At 52.6% G+C, this 19,689-nt stretch overlaps 1 protein-coding gene across 5 annotated transcripts in view; it reads right to left on the reverse strand.

The window, feature by feature from the left end:
• The window catches only part of LOC105495329 (NUMB like endocytic adaptor protein), a 25,029-nt gene continuing 5,340 nt past the window's right edge, over nt 1-19,689 (reverse strand). For 3 of the 5 annotated variants that reach the window (XM_011764712.3, XM_024797106.2, XM_011764713.3), the window contains exons 3-10: nt 17,697-17,836; nt 16,034-16,108; nt 15,868-15,942; nt 14,083-14,223; nt 11,040-11,229; nt 6,940-7,245; nt 3,440-3,562; nt 1-1,459 (exon numbers count right to left, since the gene is read on the reverse strand). In XM_011764712.3, the coding sequence (XP_011763014.2) occupies nt 795-1,459; nt 3,440-3,562; nt 6,940-7,245; nt 11,040-11,229; nt 14,083-14,223; nt 15,868-15,942; nt 16,034-16,108; nt 17,697-17,836 (1,715 nt within the window). In that variant the 3' untranslated portion in view covers nt 1-794. The remainder of the gene's footprint in view (nt 1,460-3,439; nt 3,563-6,939; nt 7,246-11,039; nt 11,230-14,082; nt 14,224-15,867; nt 15,943-16,033; nt 16,109-17,696; nt 17,837-19,689) is intronic. The other 2 variants (XM_071086875.1, XM_024797107.2) reach the window with 1 other exon arrangement.

Consider the following 19,689-nt stretch of genomic DNA (forward strand, 5'->3'; position numbering starts at 1 on the left):
TTTCCCGAGGGGCACCATTATATTCTTCCTTTATTGGCTGTCCTTGTATAATACAAATCTTCAAGTTTAGATACAAAAAAAATCTGGAAATAAAAGATAGAAAAGTACCCGCCAGGCACCCCTTCCCCTTCTTCCCGGACCCCTCCCCAGCGGGCACAGACATGAGGTAACTGCGCATCTTCTCCTCCTCCCCCCTCCCCGCCTCCTGGGCCCCCAACTTGGCCCCAGCCCCCATGAGACCTTGGCCCAAGGAACACATGGGCCCCAGAGCTGGAGGGCGATGGGGGTGACTACAGCATTGGCAGTGAACGCAGCGTGTGGGCAGAGGGCAGCCCTTAGCTTGTGCTGTGTATGGGGGGAGGAGACGACCAGATTTGGGGTGGGCACTGGTGTGGGGCCCAGGAGAGCCCCTAAGCAAGTGTCCCCCCCCATCCTGTCCAACACTGGAAGGTGGGAGGTCAACAGAAACTGGGAAATGGAGCGTGAACCAAGGGCATTCAGTGGGATTGTGGCCAACCCCTGTGTCTGGGGTGGGGGAAGGGGGCATCGCCAGCCTAAGTCCGGCAGTGAAATGGTTCCCTTAGCCAGGCTGGGTCCATCCCTGAATTCCATCCTGTTCCAACCTGGGTGTCACAATGTTGGTTCTGTAGTGGTTGTTGGGGTGGTTGAGAGAGGGGGGTATTGAGAGGGTGCTGAGGGGCGCAGCCCCAGAGAGCAGGGTTAGGGGAGAGGTTGTGCCTCCACCCCCAGGCGTGGGGCGCCTGGAGATGATGGAGTGGGCGGGGCGGCTCGGGCTACAGTTCAATCTCGAATGTCTTCTGCAGGTCACCAGAAAAGGGGTTGGAGGGTTTCTCCACAGTGGGTTTGCCTTCTAATGCCGCCCACTGGGCCTCAAAGGGGTCCAACTCTGGAGCTGGGGCAGGCGCTGGCTCCGGGGGCCAGGGGGCCCCATTGGGGCGAGGGCGGGCCTGGCTCCCAGGGGCACTGGGTATGGCAGGGGGTGGGAAGGCCCCAGCTTTCCCAAGCAGGGTGGCGGGCTGAGGCTGGAGCTGGGCGGCTGAGCAGAAGGCGTTGGCCACCATCTGTGAGGGTGTGATGCCCACCACAGGCACCCGGGGCATCGGTGGGTAGCCCAAGCCTGGGTAGGTGGGCACAAAAGGGGGCTGCATGTGCGGGGGTGGCAGGAACACGGCCACTTGGGCAGATGCCGCGTCAAAGGGCCCCACAGGGGCAGGGAAAGGCTGCAAGGCAGGAGGCATGGTGGGCACCGGGGCCACAGACACTGTTTGCTGCTGCTGCTGCTGCTGCTGCTGCTGCTGCTGCTGTTGCTGCTGCTGCTGGGCCTTGGCCACCTGTGACACCTCCTCCAGCCATCGCTCAGCCTCTGAAGGTGTCCGCTTGTGCCCGGGCTGGAAGGCAGCTGCAGGGGGCACGGAGGGCTCACCCCAGGCAGAAGTCCCTGGAGAGAGGAGAGGGATAGGTGAGGGGGCAAGGGCTTCAGCAGAAGAACCTCAGGCTGGGAACTGGCATGGTGTGGGGATCAGAGCACAGACTCTGGAGCCAGACCGCCTGCCTCTGAATCCCAGCTCTGCACCTCCCTAGCTTGCTGACTTCAGGCAGGTGACTTCAGCATTCTGGACCACCTAATGGCTCTGGAGTGCTAAGAACATACAATTCTGAGCTTCTAAGGTCCTATGATGGGAAAGTCTAAGTAGGACTGACATCCTCCTAGCTCCACGGCCCTTCTGACTGGTCACTGCCAAACCTGGGATTCACTATTTTGTTTTGTTTGTTTTGAGAGAGTTTCACTCTGTTGCCCAGGCTGGGATGCAGTGGCCCTATCTCGGCTCACTGCAACCTCCGCCTCCCAGGTTCAAGCAATTCTCGTGCCTCAGCCTCCTGAGTAGCTGGGATTACAGGCGCGCACCATCACACCCAGCTGATTTTTTGTATGTTTAGTAGAGGCGAGGTTTCAACATGTTGCCCAGGCTGGACTCAAGCTCCTATCTCAAGTGATCCCCCCACCTCGGCCACCCAAAGTACTAGGATTACAGGCATGAGCCACCACACCCAGCTGGTATTCACTATTTTGAATATCACCCTTGATTCTCTAATACTTTCAGAATGTATTGTTTTAGGAGTTAAGATTCTAAGATTGCATGGATCTTTCTCCACATGTATAATATTATCCTAACATAGTAAGGTCTGACAGTTTAGGGTGGGGCTTTCTAAGATTCTCGAATTCTACATTTACAGCGTTTGAGATTCTAAGGTGCTCCTGTGGTTCTAGGATAAGCCCATGGCTCTAAGATGATACACGGTTCTCAAGGATTCCATGGTTCCAAAACGATCTCTGAGCTCTAAGGTGATCCCAAGATTCTAGGATGAGCCCATGCCTCTGAGATGACCCCATGGCTCTAAGATGATCCCGTATCTCTAAGATAAATCATGGTTCTAAGGTGATCACTTGATTCTCAGCTAATCCCATGGCTCTAAGATGATCCATGGTTCTAGGATGATCCTCTGGCTCTAAGATGATCTGTGTTTCTAAGGTGATCCTATGGCTCTAAGATGATCCATAGTTCTAGGATGATCCCTTGGTTCTAAGGGGATCCCATGGTTCTACAGGGATTCCATAGCTCTAAAATGATCAAGGGCTCTGAGATGATCCATGGCTCTAAGATGATCACATGATTCTCAGATAATCCCATGGTTCTAGGCTGATCCCCTGGCTCTAAGATGATCCCTGGGTCTAAGGTGATCACACGATTCTGAGGTAATCCCATGGCTCCAAGATGATCCATGGATCTAGGATAATCCCCTGACTCTAAGATGATCCATGGTTCTAAGGGGATCCCATGGTTCTACAGGGATTCCATAGCTCTAAAATGATCAAGGGCTCTGAGATGATCCATGGCTCTAAGATGATCACATGATTCTCAGATAATCCCATGGTTCTAGGCTGATCCCCTGGCTCTAAGATGATCCCTGGGTCTAAGGTGATCACACGATTCTGAGGTAATCCCATGGCTCTAAGATGATCCATGGATCTAGGATAATCCCCTGACTCTAAGATGATCCATGGTTCTAAAGTGATCGCGTGATTCTCAGGTAATCCCATAGCTCTAAGATGATCTCTGGTTCTAAGGTGATTGCATGATTCTGAGGTAATCCCATGACTCTAAGATGATCCACGGACCTAGGATGATCCCCTGGCTCTAAGATGGTCCATGGTTCTAAAATAATCACATGATTCTCACGTAATCCCATGGCTCTAAGATGATCCATGGTTCTAGGATGATCCCCTGGCTCTGAGGTGATCCATGATTCTAAGCCTGTAGGATCCCAAGACCCCTGGAGTGTCTGGGTAGCCCTGGATAGAGGAGGGGGTACAGGAAGGACATGCAGGGTGTCTGCCCAGTAGAAAGCCTGGCTTTACCTGTTGTGGCAGGTGGTGGCCCTGGTGCTGGTGCTCCAGCACTGGCAAAAGATGAACTGATCTGTGTGCACAGAGCGTTGATGCTGTCACTGTCGCTGGCGCCAGGAGGCTCCATCTCAGGCACTGGGAAGCAGGGCAGGACGGAGGTCAGCAAACAGGCCCAGGCCCTGCCGCAGCCCCACCCTTTATCCCACGCCCTTGGTGGCCCTCTCTTGTGACCTGTATCCTTTCCTGCTGTAGTAACTAAGTGGCCATGACCGCCAAATAACTGCACACGTGTGTGTCACATCTGAATGGCAGAACGATCAACTTACTGTGTGACATTTGATGGTTGACAGTAACAGGGACCCCAAACCAAGGACCTCAAGATTTGTGTGCGGCCACAAACCAGAAGAGATGTCTAAAACATTTAGCAACATATATTAGTTTAAAAATATGCCCAACCACGTGCATGGCAAGGACATGGGCCCAGTCTGAATGGATTGTGGCATGGCCGCTCACTGGCTGGGGATCATTTGTCCAGCTTTGGGCAGAGAAGTGGGGCCCTGTCCACCCCACCCAGCCTGACCTATGGCAAACATCATGAGAGCAGAGATGTGCCTGTGCCAGCAAGGCAGGAGACACTGAGCAGGCATGGCAGCCCCGCGAGGGCTTGGGATGAGCACAGGTACCATCCAAATAAACAATTAAGGACTGCCATGTGTGGTGTGTGACACATGTCTGTGACGTTTTAGCCAATGGCTGTCTCCAAGGGGTCATGCAGATGCTCCAGTGAACATCAGAACTGGCCGTAGGTGTCTGCAGGTGTGCTGTGGGGGCGCCCAGGTGGGACAGCCAGTGTCAACAATGATTGTGCATGTTCATCCAAACAGGCATGCAGCTTCTGAGGTTGTGGCATCTGAGTGTGACTGGAGTCCAGGTGTGTGGCGTCCTGATGCGTGACCCCCAGGTGTGAGTGCATCTGCCGTGTGATGTACGAGTGTGTTTGCAGGTGTGCATGAATCTGCACATGTGGCTTTGGAGTTTGCATAAATCTGGGTGTATGATCTGTGAAGGTGTGTAAATCTGAGTGTGTTTCTTTTTTAAAAATATTTATTTATTTTTGACACAGGGTCTCATTCTGTTGCCCAGGCTGGAGTGTAGTGGCACAATCTTGGCTCACTGCAACCTCTGCCTCCCAGGCTCAAGCAATCTTCCTGAGTAGCTGTGACTACAGGTGCATGCCACTGCACCTGGTTAACAATAAAGGTTAATTTTTAAAATTTTTTTGTAGAGATGAGATCTTGCTGTGCTGCCCAGGCTGGTCTCAAACTCCTGAGCTCAAGTGATCCTCCCTCCTTGGCCTCCCAAAGTGTTGGGATTACAGGTGTGAGTCACCACGTCTGGCCATGTGTGACTTCTGACTCTGTGATTTTGGAGTGTGCGTGACTTGAGAGTATACCTGACTCTGAGTTTGTGACTTCTGAGCATGTGTGACGTGTGTGAGGGTACGATGTCTATGTATGTGAAATTTCTGTGTGGCATGTCACATCCAAGTGAGCGTGCAGCTGGCCACAGGAGTGTGAGGCTTCTAAATAAAGCCTGGAGCTCCTGCCACCTCTCAGGAGCGCGTGTGACAGCCTGGGGAGTGTGCCTGATGTCAGGCTGTGCGTGTGACAGCCTGGGGAGTGTGCCTGATGTCAGGCTGCGTAAGGACAGCAAATGTGAGGGTGTGTGATGGCCCAGGAGTGCTGCAGGCATGGAGTGAGTGTGCGTCACTCTCAACAAGGGTGGGCACCTGCTCACCGGTTACCTTTTGGAGCAGCCCAGCCTCCTGGATACAGCTCAACACCCTCCCACACCAATCCCCAAGGCCATAATGGGTAGGCGATGCAGATTTGGCATCCAGGAACAAGAGTGTGGGCCAGACCACATGGCTTCACTGGCTGCTGGTGGGGAAGACAGCCCTTCTGCCTGCCTCCCTCAGGCAAAACTCAGTAGCATGCCACTTCTATCTTCTTCCTTTCCCATGGCAAACATTGTTCTCAATTTTTTTTTTTTTTTTGAGACAGGATCTCACTCTGTTGCCCAGGCTAGAGTGAAGTGGTGCAATCTGAGCTCACTGCAGCCTCAATCTGCTGGGCTCAAGCAATTCTCCTTTCTCAGCCTCCTGAGTAGCTAAGACTACAGGCATGCGCCACCACACTAGACTAGTTTTTGTATTTTTTTGTAGAGACAGGGTTTAGCCAAGTCATCTGCCTCAAGGGATCCTTGAACCCCTCTTGGGCTCAAGTGATCTGCCTGCCTTGGCCTCCCAAAGTCCTGGGACTACAAGCATGAGCCACTGCACCTGACTGGACATCGCTTTTAGATCATGATGTATACCACCTGTCTCCTTTCCCTGGCCCACGGCAGACATTAGTAATCAAACACGATTTTTTCCTCCACGGAGCTCTTTGCTCACCTTACCCATCACCTGTCCAGACTTCATGGCTCCCCTGACTAAGTGCTAGAAGAAACAGATCCTTGTAACTCCATCTTCCCTCCAAGTAAAACACGACCTTTATATCTCCTCTCTCCTATCACCAGCCATGGCAGACAATGCCAATCAATTATGATGTGCTGCTCCTTTTCGTGATGGGTACTGCCTCTGCTCAACTCTGTGCCCACAACAAATATCCCTGATCCATCACTATGCCCCCTGACCCCTGGGATCTCTGAGCTCACTGGTGCCCTGCATGTCATGTTTCTACTGACCAATTCTGGAAGTCTCCCCTTTGGGTAAAAACATAACACTCTTCCTACTCTCTCTTCTCCCTTGCCCATGACACGCACTGTAAGGAGATCATGATTGCTAACCAATCATGATGTGCATCATCCTTCTTGTTTTCCTTAACCACAGCAGACATTGCTAATTGATCATGATTTGTGATGCCTTTTTTGCCATCCCTTGATGCTCTCTGCCCTAGGCAGACATTGCTAATCCATCGCAATCCTCCTTTCCTTAGAGCCTGAGGAATACCTGTATCCTTCACCTAGCCAGATTTCATAGGCAAATGCTTGGAGGGAGAGAGCACGCATTAACTTACAGTGCTTCAGTCTATTTCTGAGCAAAAACAGGCCAACAGTGTTGCTTCTCTTCTTTCCCTGGCCCATGGCAAACTTCCTTATCCATGCCCGACTTCTTTGTCCATAGTGGACTTTACTAACTAATCGTGACGTGCGTCATCTTTCTCCTTTTCCTTAACCACACCAGACATTGCTAATTGATCATAACTTGTGAGGCCTTTCTGCTATCCCTTACTCAGAGCAGACATGGTTTATCAATCCTGATTTGTGCTGTCTCCTTCCTCTCCCTTGCCCACTGCTAATCGATCATGACATGTTCCACCTCTCTCTCCTTTGCCCATGGCAGACAGTGCAAATCAATCACAGTGTGAACCATCTCGCCTCTATCCCTTGCCCACATCAGATAGTGCCAATTGATTCCAGTGCCCTTTCCCACTGGGCCCAGGGCTCACCTGTGCCCTTCACCTGGAAGTCAGTGCGGCGCTGCAGCGTGGATGGCAGCTCATTCAGTCGTAGGCTCAGCTGCCGTTTGAAAGGTGAGTTCTTCTGGCTGAGTGCTGGGAACCCACGGAAGGAGCCCTGGCGAACCAACTGCTCCAGGGGGGCATGGCGCCGGGGGATGGCGGCCGCAGTGGTGCCTGCAGCCACGGGGGTGCCTGCCTCACCCTTCTCACCAGGGGATGTGGTGGCTGGTGTTGGGGACACGTGCCCAGGCTGGGCAGGGCCAGGAGCCACAGTGGGGGCAGCTGCTGCCTCTGCTGGAGACATGGGGGAGATGGATGGTTAGGTATCTCAGCATGGCATTCAAGGCCTCTCCCGCCTGGTTCTCTGGGTCATTCTCCAAGGTTGCCTTCCTTGTCAGTGAGTCCTGCCCATACGACAAGCTAGTCAAAGCCTTGAGATATCCCTCACTCCCACCCAAGTCAAGATCCCCTTCCCCAGGAGGCCCTTGGAAAACCGTCCCCCAGGCTCACCCTCTGTGTCTCGCCAGCTTCTTGCCCCTTTCTGTCTTGCCCTGCTGCTCTCACCATTCTTCCCTCGGAGACCCTCTATCTCCCTTTCCGATCATTTAACAAACACTTATTTGGTGCCGGAATAACGTATGAGGCATTGTTCCAGATGCTTTGCAAGTATTAACTCATTCAATCCACACGACTACGCATGGGGTTGATACGATCCTCATTTTACAGATGTGGAAACTGAGACCCAGCAAAGGCCCAGTGTGATATGCTCCAAATGACACTGCTAGGAAAGGACAGACTGACTCTGGAGCCCATGCTCCAAATGACTGCCCACCCTGTCTCCCTCTGGCCTCGCTCTCTGTATCATGTCTTTCTCTGTCACTGTCTGTTCCCCTCTGTCTCCCACCTCCCAGCCTTCTTCCCACCTCAAGGAGCTCCTCCCTTCCTCCAGTCATTCTAGACATGGCTTGGATGCTTCATCCTCTGAGAAGCTTTCCAGATTGTTCTGGTCTCTCAGCCTGGCTCCCTCCACTCTGAGACTGTTCTCTGTCCTCTGGGAGGAAGCCTGACCTCCCTACTCAGCAGGAGAGGCAGGCTCTTCAAGGGCAGGGCTCCCCTCACCCCTGCCAAACTATGAACACACACCTACCCTCCTACCAGGGCCTCCCCGAGCTGCGGCCTGAATACCATGGAGATTAAACTCGGGCCCAGAGAGACCCTCCCAGAAGGATGTCGCCCAGTGCTGCTTCTCCCATCGTGACACAATGGGGCACCCATGCAGGTCTGGCCCAGGGTAGTGGAAACAGCCCAGGACAGGTTGGAACCAGGAAACCACCTCTGCCCCCACTCACTGTGTGACCTCAGTAAGTCCCCTCCCCTCTCTGGGCTCCAGTTTGCCAACTAGAAACCTGGGATAAACATCTCATGCTACTTCCCAAGCCTCCGAGAGGGTCAGTTTAGGTGGTGAATGTTAAATGTTTTGGAATCCAACAAAAGCATGCCTGGACACAGTGGCTCATGCCTATAATCCCAGCACTTTGAGAGGCCGAGGTGGGAGGATCACTTGAGGCCAGGAGTTCAAGACCAGCCTTGCCAACATGGTGAAATACCATCTCTACTAAAAATACAAAAAAAGATTAGTTGGGTGTAGTGGCACATGCCTGGGATTACAGCTACTCCAGAAGCTGAGGCAGGAGAATTGCTTGAACCTGAGAGGCAGAGGTTGCAGTGAGCCAAGATCACACCATTGCACTCCAGCCTGGGCAACAGAGCGAGACTCTGTCTCCAAAAAAGAAAAATAAAACAAACAAACTTAGCTGGGTGTGGTGGTGGGCACCTGTAATCCCAGCTACTCAGGAGGCTGAGGCATACGAACTGCTTGAAACCAGGAGGCGGAGGTTGCAGTGAGCTGAGATGGCGACACTGCACTCCAGCCTGGGTGCCAGAGAGAGACTCTGTCTCAAAAAAAAGATGTTCTTTTTTTTCCCCTTACAATCCAGGATCCAATTCAGGATCACATCTTGCACCTATTAATACCTGTCAAATCTCATTCGTCTCCCTTAATCAGGATCAGTTTCCAATGGTAAATTCTTTGTAAATTCTAAGTAGTGTTTTCCCAAAAAACGTAAACTAGAATTCACAGTAAAAAAATAAATAGATAAATTAATTAAATTATATGGTGACTCAGGACATACATACAATTATAATTTAAACACACACACACACACACACACACACACACAGTTTTAGAACTTACAAAGTAACCATTTACCTAGAAAGTTAGTTTTACCAAGTATGTTTCAAACTTTCTTGATGGCAATCCAGAGTAAGAGGTATCTTTTATATGGCGGCCTCTTACACGCACACGCACGCGCACACACACACACACACACACACTCTCTCACACTCAAAAGTATCATTAAATTATATTTAACCCTTATGCCATTCAATATACTCTGATATTTTCTATGATTCTCTACTTCATTGTTTTTAAATTCTTTTTTTTTTTTTTTTTTTGAGACGGAGTCTTGCTCTGTCGCCCAGGCTGGAGTGCAGTGGCCGGATCTCGGCTCACTGCAAACTCCGCCTCCCGGGTTTATGCCATTCTCCTGCCTCAGCCTCCCGAGTAGCTGGGACTACAGGTGCCCGCCACCTCGCCTGGCTAGTTTTTTGTATTTTTTAGTAGAGACGGGGTTTCACCATGTTAGTCCATGTTAGGATGGTCTCGATCTCCTGACCTCGTGATCTGCCCGTCTCGGCCTCCCAAAGTGCTGGGATTACAGGCTTGAGCCACCGCACCCGGCCTCATTTTTTTTTTTTTTGAGACAGGGTCTCACTCTGTCTGTCACCCAGGTTTGAGTGTGGTGGCACAATCGCAGCTGTCTGCAGCCTCTACCTCCTGGGCCCAGATGATCCTCCTGCCTCAGCCTCCTGAGTAGCTGGGACCACAGGCTGCACCACCATGCCTGGCTAATTTTTTAATGATTTGTAGAGACAGGGTTTCCCTATGTTGCCCAGGTTGATTTCATTTTTTAAAATGCCAGCCACATGGGCTGGGCCCAGTTGTCCATACCTATAACACCAGTGCTTTGGGAGGCTGAGGTGGGAGGATCATTTGAGGCCAGGAGTTTGAGAGCAGCCTGGGAAACACAGCAAGATCCCAGTTCTACAAAAACTAAAAATAAAACTAGCCAGATGCTGTGGTGCGTGCCCATATTCCCAGCTACCTGGAGGCTGAGGCAGGAGAATTACCTGAGCCCAGGAGTTTGAGGCTGCAGGGAGCTGTGATCACGCCACTGCACTCCAGCCTGGGCAACAGAATTAGACCTCAACTCAGAAAACAAAACAAAAAATGCCAGCTACAGTACAGCAAATTGGCTTCACAGGTCTTGATACACAGGTTGGAAAGTCCTGAGAAGGCCAGGCGCCATGGCTCACGCCTGTAATCCCAGCACTTTGGGAGGCCGAGGCAGGTGGATCACCTGAGGTCAGGAGTTTGAGACCAGCCTGGCCAACATGGGGAAACCCTGTCTCTAATAAAAATACAAAAATTAGCCATGCCTGTAATCCTGGCTACTCGAGAGGCTGAGCCAGGAGAATTGCTTGAACCCAGGAGGTGGAGATTGCAGTGAGCCAAGATCGCACCCTTGCACTCCAGCCTGGGTGACAGAGCAAGACTCTGTCTCAAAAAAAGACAGAGTCTTACTCTACTGCCCAGACCGGAGTGCAGTGGTGTGATCTCGGCTCACTGCAACCTCCACCTCCAGGGTTCCAGCAATCCTCCTGCCTCAGCCTCCCAAGTAGTTGGGATTACAGGTGTAGGCCACCATGCCCGGTTAATTTTTGTATTTTTAGTAGAGACGAGGTTTCACCATGTTGCCCAGGCTGGTCTCGAACTTCTGACCTCAAGTGATCTGCCCACCTTGGCCTCTCAAAGTGCTGGGATTACAGGCGTGAGCCATGGCGCCTGGCCTGAAGCATCCCCTGCTTTGTAAACTGTTGAGTCCCTGTACCTCTGAAGCCCCCCGCCCCCCGACCTTGGGTACCCTGTGCCCACTCTGTGCCCTGCTGGTGCTCAGGGCAACACCCACCTTTCTTCTTGTCCGGGGCCTCTCGCTCAGCAGGCCGCCCACCCCCAGACAGGCGGAAGGAGCCCTCACGGGCGAAGCTGGTGCGGCTGGCATCGAAGGCGGCCGTGACCCCACATTCCTTCTCCCGTCGCTGTTTTCGCTCCAGGCAGGCGGCAAAAGCACAGCCCACGGCGTGGCTCAGCCTCTCGCCCTGTGGGGAGAGGATGGGCGGGGGTTAGAGGTGCTGGGCAGGGCGGACAGGGGCCAGGGGCACTGGGTTACAGCCACTAGGTACTGGATCGCGCTGGATGAGTCCCTGCACTTCTCTGGGCCTCAGTGCTCATCTGCACCACGAGGAAGGGCTGGAAATGACAGCTCCAAGTGAGAGAAGCCAGAAACCAAGGAGCCTGTTGTGTGGCTCCACTTACCGGAAATTCCAGAAGAGACAAAACTAATCTATGGTGAAAAAAGTCAGAACAGGCCAGGAGTGGTGGCTCTCTCCTGTAATGCTAGCACTTTGGAAGGCTGAGGCAGGAGGTTCCCTTGAGCCCAGGAGGTCAAGGCTGCAGGGAGCTATGATTGCACCACTGCACTCCAGCTTGGGTGACAGAACGAGATTCTGTCTCAAAAAAAGAAAGTCAGAATAGTAGTTTCCTATGGGGTGGGGAATGACTGGAAAGGGTATGAAGGGATGATTGGGTGCTGGCAATGTTCTAGATATTGATAGGGGTTTGGTTACATGGGTGTATGCAATTGTCAAAATTCGTTGACTGTACACTGAAGGCTTGTGCATTGCTATGGACTAAATGTGTGTTTCTCTCCCAATTCAAACACTGAAGCCCTCATTCACAATGATGGTATTTGGGTGTAGGCCTTTGGGAGACAATGAGAGTTATGTTAGATCATGAGGTGGGATCCTCATGATGGAATTAGTGCCCTTATTTATTTATTTATTTTCTAGGACAGGGTCTCACTCTGACGCTCATGCTGGAGTGCAGCGGCACAACCTCAGCTCACTGCAACCTCTACCTCCCGGCTTCAAGCAATTCCCCTGCCTCAGCCTCCCAGTAGCTGGGAGTATAGGCATGCACCACCACGCCCGGCTAAGTTTTGTATTTTTAGTAGAGATGGGATTTCACGATGTTGGCGAGGCTGGACTCGAACTCCTGACCTCAGGTGATCTGCCCACCTGCGCCTCCCAAAGTGTTGGGATTACAGGCATAAGCCACTATGCCTGGCCAGGATTAATGCCCTTAAAAAGGAGAAAAAGGCCGGGCGCGGTGGCTCAAGCCTGTAATCCCAGCACTTTGGGAGGCCGAGGCGGGTGGATCACGAGGTCAGGAGATCGAGACCATCCTGGCTAACATGGTGAAACCCCGTCTCTACTAAAAATACAAAAAAAAAAACTAGCCGGGTGTGGTGGCGGGCGCCTGTAGTCCCAGCTACTCGGAGGCTGAGGCGGGAGAATGGCGTGAACCCGGGAGGTGGAGCTTGCAGTGAGCCGAGATCGCGCCACTGCACTCCAGCCTGGGCGACAGAGCAAGACTCCGTCTCAAAAAAAAAAAAAAAAGAAAAAGACATGAGATCTCCCCTCCACCTTGCCAGGTGAAGATACAGAAAGCAAGCATCCGTCTGCAAACCAGGAAAAGAGCCCTCACCAAGAAATGAGCCATTTGACACCCTGACCTCAGGCATCCAGCCTCTAGAAGTGCAAGAAACAAATGTTTGTCATTTAAGCCACACAGTCTACACCATTTGGTTACAGCGGCCTGAACTAAGACAATTATATCTTTCGCTTTGAAGGAAAAAAAAAAAATCTGGAAACAAATACAAATTATACTTAATGGTGTGCATGCTGAAATATGGAGCGGGAAGTAGTCTGATGCCTACAAAAAGTATCAGATGGTCCAAGCACAGTGGCTCACACCTGTAATCCTAGCACTTTAGGAGGCTGAGGCAGGCGAATCACTTGAGGCCAGGAGTTTGAGACCAGCCTGGCCAACATGGTGAAACCCTGTCTCTACTAAAAATACAAAAATTAGCTGGGCGTGGTGGCAGGCACCTGTAATCCCAGCTACTATGGAGGCTGAGGCAAGAGAATTGCTTGAACCCGGGAGGTGGAGGTTTCAGTGAGCCAAGATCGTGCCACTGTACACTAGTCTCGCTCTGTATCAAAAAAAAAAAAAAAAAGTAAGTAATGAACTACTGATCCAAGCGGCTCACGCCTGTAATCCGAGCACTTTGGGAGGCCAAGGTGAGTGGATCACTTGAGTCTAGGAGTTCCAGACAAGCCTGGGCAACATGGTGAAACCCTGTCTCTACAAAAAATACAGAAAATTAGCTGGGCATGGTGGCATGTGCCTGTAGTCCCAGCTACTCAGGAAGCTGAGGTGGGAGAATCACTTGAACCCAGGTTGCAGTGAGGTGAGACTGCACCACTGCACGCCAGCCTGGGTGACAGAGAGAGACCTTGTCTCATTAAATAAATTAATTAAATTAAAAATATTGCCGGGTGGGGTGGCTCACACCTGTAATCCCAGCACTTTAGTGCTGGGATTACAGGTGTGAGCCACTGAGCCACCGTGCCCAGCCAATACTCTTTTTTTTTTTTTTTTTGAGATGGAGTCTCACTCTGTCACCCAAGCTGGAGTGCAGTGGTGCAATTCTGGCTCACTGCAACCTCCACCTCCTGGGCTCAAGTGATTCTCCTGCCTCAGCCTCCTGAGTAGCTAGGACTACAGGTGTGCACCACCACACCTGGCTAATTTTTTGTATTTCAGTGGAGATGGGATTTTACCATGTGGTCCAGGGTGGTCTTGAAAGCCTGAGCTCAGGCAATCCACCCGCCCCAGCATCCCAAAGTGCTGGGATTACAGGTATGAGCCACTGCACCCGGCCCTCACGTGAATACTCTAAATTGGGAACTGAGTATACCCTCTTCTCCAGATGAGGAAACTGGGCACACAGAGGTGAGTGACGTGCCTGAATGGAGGAAGCTTGTCAGGGTGGGGCTGGGATGCCAGGGCATGGGAGGGAAGAGCCGGCCAGCTGTGGCAATACTCACGGAGTCCTTGAGTGCCAGAAAACAGTGGCAGATCCAGCGGCGGGTGGTCCCATCACGGCAGATATAGGAGAAAGCCTTGTCCAGGTTGCGGTCAGGAGCACAAAAGGAGACCTTTTCGATGGTCTGGTCGACCAGAAGATCCTAGGAGGGGCCGGGGAGGCCGGGAGAAGAGTGTGAACTGTCTTTCGAGTATTCACTCAACATTCTCTGCGTGTCTGCTGAAATCCCGTCCTGAACGGGGTAGGGACCCAGCAGTCACTGAGACACCCTGTGCCCTGCCTGCAGAGGGCTCCCAGGTCAGAGGGAAGATCAGACCCATCACGAGATGGGCAGCCCAGAGTACAGGCAGGATGTGATGACGGAGGCCCAGGCAGAGGGGTCAGGGCCAGCGTGGCAAAAGCCGGCTTGGGGTTAGTCAGACAGGGCTTCCTGAAGCAGGTATTAACTAGGAAAAAAAGTCAAGGAACAGTATTTTGGGCTGAGGAAACTGCCTTGCAAAGGTGGTGGCCTTGTTCTGTCATTAACCCAACTCTCAGCATGTCCTGGGCACCTCCTAGGGCAGTCTCTGGGCTGGGGGCAGGGGATTCAAGGTGAGCAAACAGATACCTAGATCGTGGCCTCATAGTGCTTCCTTCTGGCTGGGCAGGGTGACAACAAACACTTAACAGCTAACATTCATTGATCTGAGCAGTTATGTACGATGTACCAGACCCTATTAAATAATTTTTTTCTTCCCAGAAGAAGTCTTGCTCTGTCACCCAGGCTAGAGTGCAGTGGTGTGATCTTGGCTTACTGAAACCTCTGCCTCCTGGGTTCAAGCGATTCTCCCGTCTCAGCCTCCCAAGTAGCTGGGATTACAGGCACGCATCACTACATCTGGCTAATTTTTGTATTTTTAGTAGAGGTGGAGTTTCACCATCTTGGTCAGGCTAGTCTCGAACTCCTGACCTCAGGTGATCCACCCGCCTCAGCCTCCCAAAGTGCTGGGATTGTAGGTATGAGCCACCGTGCCCAGCCCGCATTAAAAATTGTATTAAAAATTATTTTGTATAGATGGAACCTTGCTCCTTTTCACAGGCTGATCTTGAACTCCTGGCTTCAAGGGGCCCTCCCAGCCAGGCACCATTTCAAACAACTTGCATATGCTTTCTCACTTAATGGTAGGGTCTAAGATAATCCCACCCCCACTCCTTTTTTTTTGAGATGGAGTTTCGCTGTTGTTGCCCAGGCTGGAGTGCAATGGCATGATCTCAGCTCACTGCAACCTCCACCTCTCGGGTGCAAGCGATTCTCCTGCCTCAGCCTCCCAAGTAGCTGGGATTACAGGCGTGCACCACCACATCTGGCTAATTTTTGTATTTTTAGTAGAGATGAGGTTTCACCATATTGCCAGGCTGGTCTTAAACTCCTGACCACAGGTGATCCTCCCTCCTTGGCCTCCCAAAGTACTGGGATTACAGGCATGAGCCACCGCTCCCGGCCTATAATCCCCATTTTTTAGATGACACAACTGAGACCCAGAGAGGTTAAATCTCATGCCCAGGGGCCCGAAGCTGGGATCGGAGCTGAGGCAGCTGCTCCAGTCTCTCTCACCCACAGCCTATGCCAGTTCCCAAATAATCACTGCATTTATTCCTGAGTTATGATGACTGAGGGAGCACACGGCATCGTCTAGAAGGTCCCTGAGGGAGGGATGTGCAGAGGAGGTGGGAAGGCGTCCTCCGCTCTGATTCCAGCAGGGTGAGCAGACAGGCCCCCCGGTGTCCACCCCCACAGGCCTCCTACCTTGGTTTTGTCATCCACCACTCGGAGCCCATCAGCTGACACCCACAGGACAGACTTCACGGACTTTCGGCCCATCTGGGGAGAGGCAAGGGGACAAAGGAGCCGGGTCAGGGTGCCTCTCCCTGTCTGACCTTGCCCCCTCCCTTGTGCCAGCCCCCTCACTCACCGCCTTCAGCTTCTTCACCGCGTCTTCACACACGTGCATTCCCCGGGACTCCTCCACCTCCACGTGGCCCAGGTACTTGGGTTGGAGGGAATGGAGGGATATGAAACAGCACAGTAATCACTCATTCTCCGTGCCCACTGAGCATCTGCCATGCAGCAGACAATATTCTAAACACATGCATGACGTGTAGGCAATCATTTATTCTGCATCTCAACTCTACAAGGTGGACACCCCATTCCTAGTCTAGACATGCAGATGGGGAAACTGAAGCACAGCATGTAGTAGTGATTCAGATCTAGCTATATCCCTGGGCCCTAACCTGGCACCATGGTCCTCCCGAGAGCCACCATTTGCATCTCTGTGCGTGAGGACCGGCCCCAGGCCATGCAAAGCTGCTCTGCCCACCCTAAAGCAGCTAGAAAGAGCCTGGGCCAGTCCCGGCAATGATTGACGGGAGTTAGGGTACCTGAGCCCCAACTCCCTCACCTGCAGGTGGGATGACTGTTGCCTCGAGTTTCCCAGAGGAAAGCTCAGTTGCACACAGCTGCAGTTTTAATAACACACCCTTTACTGACTGCCTTACTTTCCTCACTCCCAACACCATTTCCTGCACCTCCCAAATGAAGCCCTCACACTCAGAGTCTGCTTCCGGGGGAAGGGAACATAAGGTAGTGGAGGGGCTGTGACCATGGTCAGTCATCACTCAGCCAGGAAGGGGCTGAGCTCCACAGTCCATGCCATGATTCCTGCTCTCCCCCTCATAGGAATGTAAAGGTATAGGGTATATGGCTAAACCAGAACGCCCTTAACGGTAGAGCACTTTGCAAATGCTACACATGACATCATAGTTTCCAGGTGATAGTTTGCTGGTACAAGAAAACGTGTTTTGGTTGGTTGGTTGTTTTCAAGATTGGGTATCACTCTGTTGCCTAGGCTGGAGTGCAATGGCACAATTAAGGCTCACTGTAGCCTCGACCTTCCTGGACTCAAGTGAGCCTCCCACCTCAGCCTTGCGAATAGCTGGGACTACTGGTGCGTGCCACTGTGCCTGACTATTTTTTGTAGAGACAGGGTTTCTCTGTGTTTGCCCAGGCTGGTCTTGAACTCCTTGGCTCAAGCAATCCTCCCACCACAGCCTCCCAGTGTCCTGGAATTACAGGTGTGAGCCGCCACCACACTTCACGCTTTTTTTTTTTTTTTTTTCCTAGACAGAGTCTGCTCTGTCGCCCAGGCTGGAGTGCAGTGGTGCTATCTCGGCTCACTGCAACCTCTGCCTCCCGGGTTCAAGTGATTCTCCTGTCTCAGCCTCCCCAGTAGCTACAGGCGCCCTGCACCACGCCCGGCTAATTTTTGTATTTTTAGTAGAGATGGCAAGATGGCACCATGCCCAGCTAAGTTTTGTATTCTTAGTAGAGATGGGGTTTCACCATATTGGTCAGGCTGGTCTCGAACTCCTCACCTCAGGTGATCTACCTGCCTCAGCCTCCCAAAGTGCTGGGATTACAGGCATAAGCCACGGCGCCCGGCCGGTCTCATGCTTTTTAATACCAACTTCAAATGACTTGAGCGCGTGTCCCAGTCAGGCCGTGCATGCGCACAGCACAGCACCCCCGTCCACGCCCCGCCACGCCCCGCCGCGCCCCGCCGCGCCCCGCCCACTCACCCTGACCGGGAAGCTGCACGTGCCCTTCCGCACTGCGTCCTCGTCCGCCTGCCACTGGTGCGGGCGCGACGCCTCAGGCACGTAGGCTGGCTTCCTCCGCCGCAGGCTCTGCCGTAACTTGTTCATGGTGCCCGCCCCGTCTGGTGACATAGGACAGTGATGTGGATCAAGGGCGGGGGTCAGAAGGTATGGAGCTCAACGGGGAGACCAGTGCTCAAGGAGCATGAGGAAAGGAGCCAACAGAAGCCAGGGGAGTGCGAGCACTGGGCACTGCGGATTCAGAACCACGGGGCTAAGGGGCGGGAGGTCTGGGGTGGGGGCATGGGGCACAGGTTTCAGGGCGTTGGAGGGCTTCTTGTCCGTGTGGTGGATGCTTCCTCATTCCCAGGCCATGAGCATCCAAAGGGTGGGAAGTCAGACATAGGAGGGCATGGGGGTTGGAGGGCATGGGGGTTGGAGGGCATGGGGGTTGGAGGGCATAGGGGTCAGGGCCCACACAGGGGTTTTAGGGGTATGAGAGTCAGGCAGTGGGGTGATCAGAGGACAGCAGAGGAGTTGGGAACTGCATGGGTCAGAGGTGCGGGAATCAGGTGCATGGGGTGTGGGGGATGGTGGCTTGCCTCTGGAACTCTGAGACGCAGCCATTCTGTGACAACTGTGTCTAGTCCCCAGGCAAGGCTTCTGGGGCCTTGCACCCACGACTGTCAGAGGCAGCGCTGTGGGTGTGTGGAGTGGGCATGGAGGTGGCAGCCACTAGGACAGTCTTCACTGATCAGCCATCCTGACAGTCCCAGGACTGGGAGCACCAACAGCAGAGGGGGACGTGTGTGTGTAAGCAAGTGTGCAATGGTATGTTCTGGAAAGCTATGAGGGGATCTGTATCTGAGCATGCAAGTAATGTCTCTGAGTGTTTCTGAAGGCTGTTTGGAAGAATGCATGTCTGAGAATGGTGTATGATAGTGTGCGTCTGTGAGTGCTGTCTGTGAGGGATGCATCCAAAAGTGTGGTTGTTGTCTGCGGGTCTGAGTCCCTGAAGGCTGTTGCTGAAGGGCATCGATGTCTGAGAGTGCTTGTGTGTGTCTGCCGTCTATATCCGAGAGTGCCGTTGTTGTCTATGAGAACTTGTGGCTCAGTGCCTGTTGCCTGTGAGGGAGGGTGTGTCTGTGTTTGAGCATGAGGCTGTCGTCTTTCAAAGGGTGTGCCCATGGCTGTTATCCATGTAGCTATGTCTCTGTGTGAAGGTGTGGCTATTGTCTGTGAGTCTGTGATGATACTGTCTCTGAGAGTGCGTCTGAGGGACCCACGAGACTGTCTGTGTCCAAGAGTGCAGCTGTTGGCGGCGAGCCTGTGTGGCTGTGGCTGTGGCTGTGATCTTAGAGTGTGGGTGCATGGGTATTGCGCAGAGGTTGTATCTGTGTGCAGTGGTGCATCTGTTAGGGTGTGTGAGAACATGAGGTTGTCTTTAGCGAGACTGTGTTCATGAGGGTTATTTTTAAGGGTGCGACTGTTGCCTGAGAGAGTGCTGGGTGCTCTTTGTGAGACTGTGTTTGTGCGTGTTTGTGCACAACCGTAGCTCCCTGTGAGAGCCTGGGCCCGCGGGTGCTGTCTGTGAAAGTGTGACTGTCATCTGTAGAAATGTGGGTCTGTGTGTGTTGTCAGACTCTGCAAGAGTAGGTCTTTTTTTTTTTTTTTTTTGAGATGGAGTTTTGCTCTTGTTGCGAATGGAGGCTGGAGTGCAATGGCGCGATCTCGGCTCACAGCAACCTCTGCCTCCCGCGTTCAAGCGATTCTCCTGCCTCAGCCTCCCGAGTAGCTGGGATTACAGGCATGCGCCACCACCCCTGGATAATTTTGTATTTTTAATAGAGACAGAGTTTCTCCATGTTGGTCCGGCTCGTCTCGAACTCCCGACCTCAGGTGATCTGCCCACCTCAGCCTCCCAAAGTGCTGGGATTATAGGCGTTGAGCCACCGCGCCCAGCCAACAGTGTGTC

The sequence above is a fragment of the Macaca nemestrina genome, chromosome 20, assembly GCF_043159975.1.
Source record: "Macaca nemestrina isolate mMacNem1 chromosome 20, mMacNem.hap1, whole genome shotgun sequence".
Taxonomy (NCBI): domain Eukaryota; kingdom Metazoa; phylum Chordata; class Mammalia; order Primates; family Cercopithecidae; genus Macaca; species Macaca nemestrina.